Below are 2727 nucleotides of genomic sequence, written 5' to 3'. Positions count from 1 at the left end.
ATAGCCATCTTATAATTACAATGGATAAAGTCACCAGTTCTGATAGAAAAACCATCTTATAATTACAATGGATAAAGTCACCAGTTCTGATAGAATAACCACCCTATAATTACAATGGATAAAGCCACCAGTTCTGATAGAAAAACCATCTTATAATTATAATGGATAAAGTCACCAGTTCTGATAGAAACCATCTTATAATTATAATGGATAAAGTCACCAGGTTAGATAGAAAAACCACCCTATAATTACAATGGATAAAGTCACCAGTTCTGATAGAATAACCATCTTATAATTATAATGGATAAAGCCACCAGTTCTGATAGGAAAACCACCCTATAATTACAATGGATAAAGACACCAGTTCTGATAGAAAAACCACCTAATAATTACAATGGATAAAGTCACCAGTTCTGATAGAAAAACCACCCTATAATTACAATGGATAAAGCCACCAGTTCTGATAGAAAAACCATATTATAATTATAATGGATAAAGCCTCCAGTTCTGATTAAAGAAGAAACCAATAATTATTTTCCTTAAAATAACTCCTTAGTTTATTTCTTTCTGTTTGAAATCACTATCCTGATTTTTCTGACAAATAGTTTCAAAACTATCAGTTCACTACAGGAATTAGCTGACCCGATGTTTTCTAATACAGAACTGCTTCAATAGTAGTGAAGGTCATTTCACATTCATCAAGAAAACTTAGTTTATAAACTTATTTCAGTTTTGTTTCTTACACAGTATTTCTACAATAAACTTAGTTCAGTTTGTTTCTTACACAGCATTTCTACGATAAACTTATTTCAGTTTTGTTTCTTACACAATATTTCTATGATAAACTTAATTCAGTTTTGTTTCTTAAATAAAAAGTATTTCTACGATCAACTGATAAAATGCTTTTTCTACTACATAAGAAGCAAGTTACTTTTCTAACAATGCTTTGTTGAAAGATTAAGCCACCAATGTCCCTCCCTGCTCTTTATTTGTTTAGAAATAAGATGTGCAGTCCTATTAATGCACTAGCAAACTAATGATCCTATGGCCCACACTATAATGCAAATTTAATGCTTTAACAGCTATTTCACACTTCTTCAGTTAAGCGATCACTGCCAATATAATGCAAATTTACTTTATTTAACCAAGTTACAAACGTGTTCTAATGTAAATCAATTCCAAATTTGGGGTCCACTTCCTGGGAGTTCCGGTAAAAGTGTTTTCACGAAATACTCTGGTTCCCTAAGGGGTTGGGTGAAAAGTTGTACCTTTGTGCATATCTCAGGGCCGAGATGATTTGTTTGGCACCAATAGGAAATTGGTGCAAACCAGTGGTTTAGGAGGAGTTATGTGACAAACACACACACACATGTACTGAATCTTATTATATAAGTATCAAACATATAAGGACCAACTGTGTACTTCATCTCCACACAATGCGAGGCTTTCTACGAATGCTTATCGAACCTGTATGAGACGATTACTTACCTCTCTGATAACAGTTTTCCTAACAGTTATATATACTGTCACGTAAGAATGAATAGCATACCTTTTCCAGACAAAGCAAGAGCAGCTTTCCTAACAATGTTAATTACTGCATCCCGTGCACTACCAAAAAGATTAATACTGGCTGGAGATTCTTCTGAACCTGGAATATCTGTTGAAATAATTGTACTAACTTTTAATTACTACTATAAAAAATACTATTCTAAGATTTGAAACAATACACTTTACAAAAATAAAAACACAAGATTCTTGAACTTTCCAGACAACAGTAGAACCAGACGATTAGTAGAGTTATATCAATTAATCTCATAGCTCTAGACAAAGTAGCATGTTACAATTAAAAACTAAACCCTTCATGAAACAAAGCTGAACTGAAAGGGTTAAATATGAAACTATACTCGTAATAACAAACATTTCAGTTAAAGAATTATGTAATCATATCTTTGACCTTTCTTAAAGACATAACAAAACACTTGCATATCTGATTTGTATATTTTGTTTATTTTTTAAAGAATACATTTGTTATTACAAGCAAAGTTCTAAATTCAACCCCTTCAGTACAATGAAAGTGATTTGATTATTTATAAATAGGATATGTAAGGAATGCTTTCTCCAGTTTTGGAAATTTTTCCCATGCACAGTTTCTGAAATTTGCAGAGGAGACTTTGTGTTCCAACAGACAAAGTTGATGGGTTACATGTTTCTCAGCCACTTCTTAGTTATATATATATATATCATACTTATTATAAGGCATTATGTTAGGCCTAATACATTTCTAACACTATATTCTTAACCTAGTCCCTTAAGGATTTTAAAGAAAATTTAATGAATTATCAGCAATGAATATGATAAATAAAGTATGGTTGAAATTGGATGAAATACTATTATTATACATACATCTAATTTTTAAAAATCCCTAAAGGAATAGATTAAAAATGTAGTGTTTAAAAATGTAATAGGCCTAACATAATGTTATGTACATATTACACATGGGATGTATATTGTAAACCTTTTATTCAAACAAGTAAATATTATATGTCACATTTACATACACACTGTAAATTTCATCTTTAATTCCTTAATGTTAGCGTAATATATCATGTTGCTTACCTAGACGATCATCATCGTCATCGGGTGATGCTGGAAGACTATGTTCACCTGCTATCTCCATTTCTTCATACTCTTCTACCATAGATTTTCCAAATACTCTGATAGTGCTGA

General features: G+C 31.3%; 1 protein-coding gene across 5 annotated transcripts in view; it reads right to left on the bottom strand.

The window, feature by feature from the left end:
• Positions 1-2727, bottom strand: part of LOC106472022 (SUN domain-containing ossification factor-like) — a 16742-nt gene that overhangs the window by 4311 nt on the left and 9704 nt on the right. For 4 of the 5 annotated variants that reach the window (XM_022400622.1, XM_022400625.1, XM_022400623.1 and 1 more), the window contains 2 exons: positions 2617-2727; positions 1550-1657 (listed from right to left, as the gene is read on the bottom strand). In XM_022400622.1, coding sequence (XP_022256330.1) covers positions 1550-1657; positions 2617-2698 — 190 coding nt within the window. In that variant the 5' untranslated portion in view covers positions 2699-2727. Of the gene's footprint in view, positions 1-1549; positions 1658-2616 lie in introns of those variants that run through there. The other variant, XM_022400626.1, reaches the window with a different exon arrangement.

Source organism: Limulus polyphemus, unplaced genomic scaffold, assembly GCF_000517525.1.
Source record: "Limulus polyphemus unplaced genomic scaffold, Limulus_polyphemus-2.1.2 Scaffold5025, whole genome shotgun sequence".
In the NCBI taxonomy this organism is placed as follows: Eukaryota; Metazoa; Arthropoda; class Merostomata; order Xiphosura; family Limulidae; genus Limulus; species Limulus polyphemus.
Note: the sequence above shows the minus strand (reverse complement) of the source record. Positions and strands in the feature narration are given on the sequence as shown.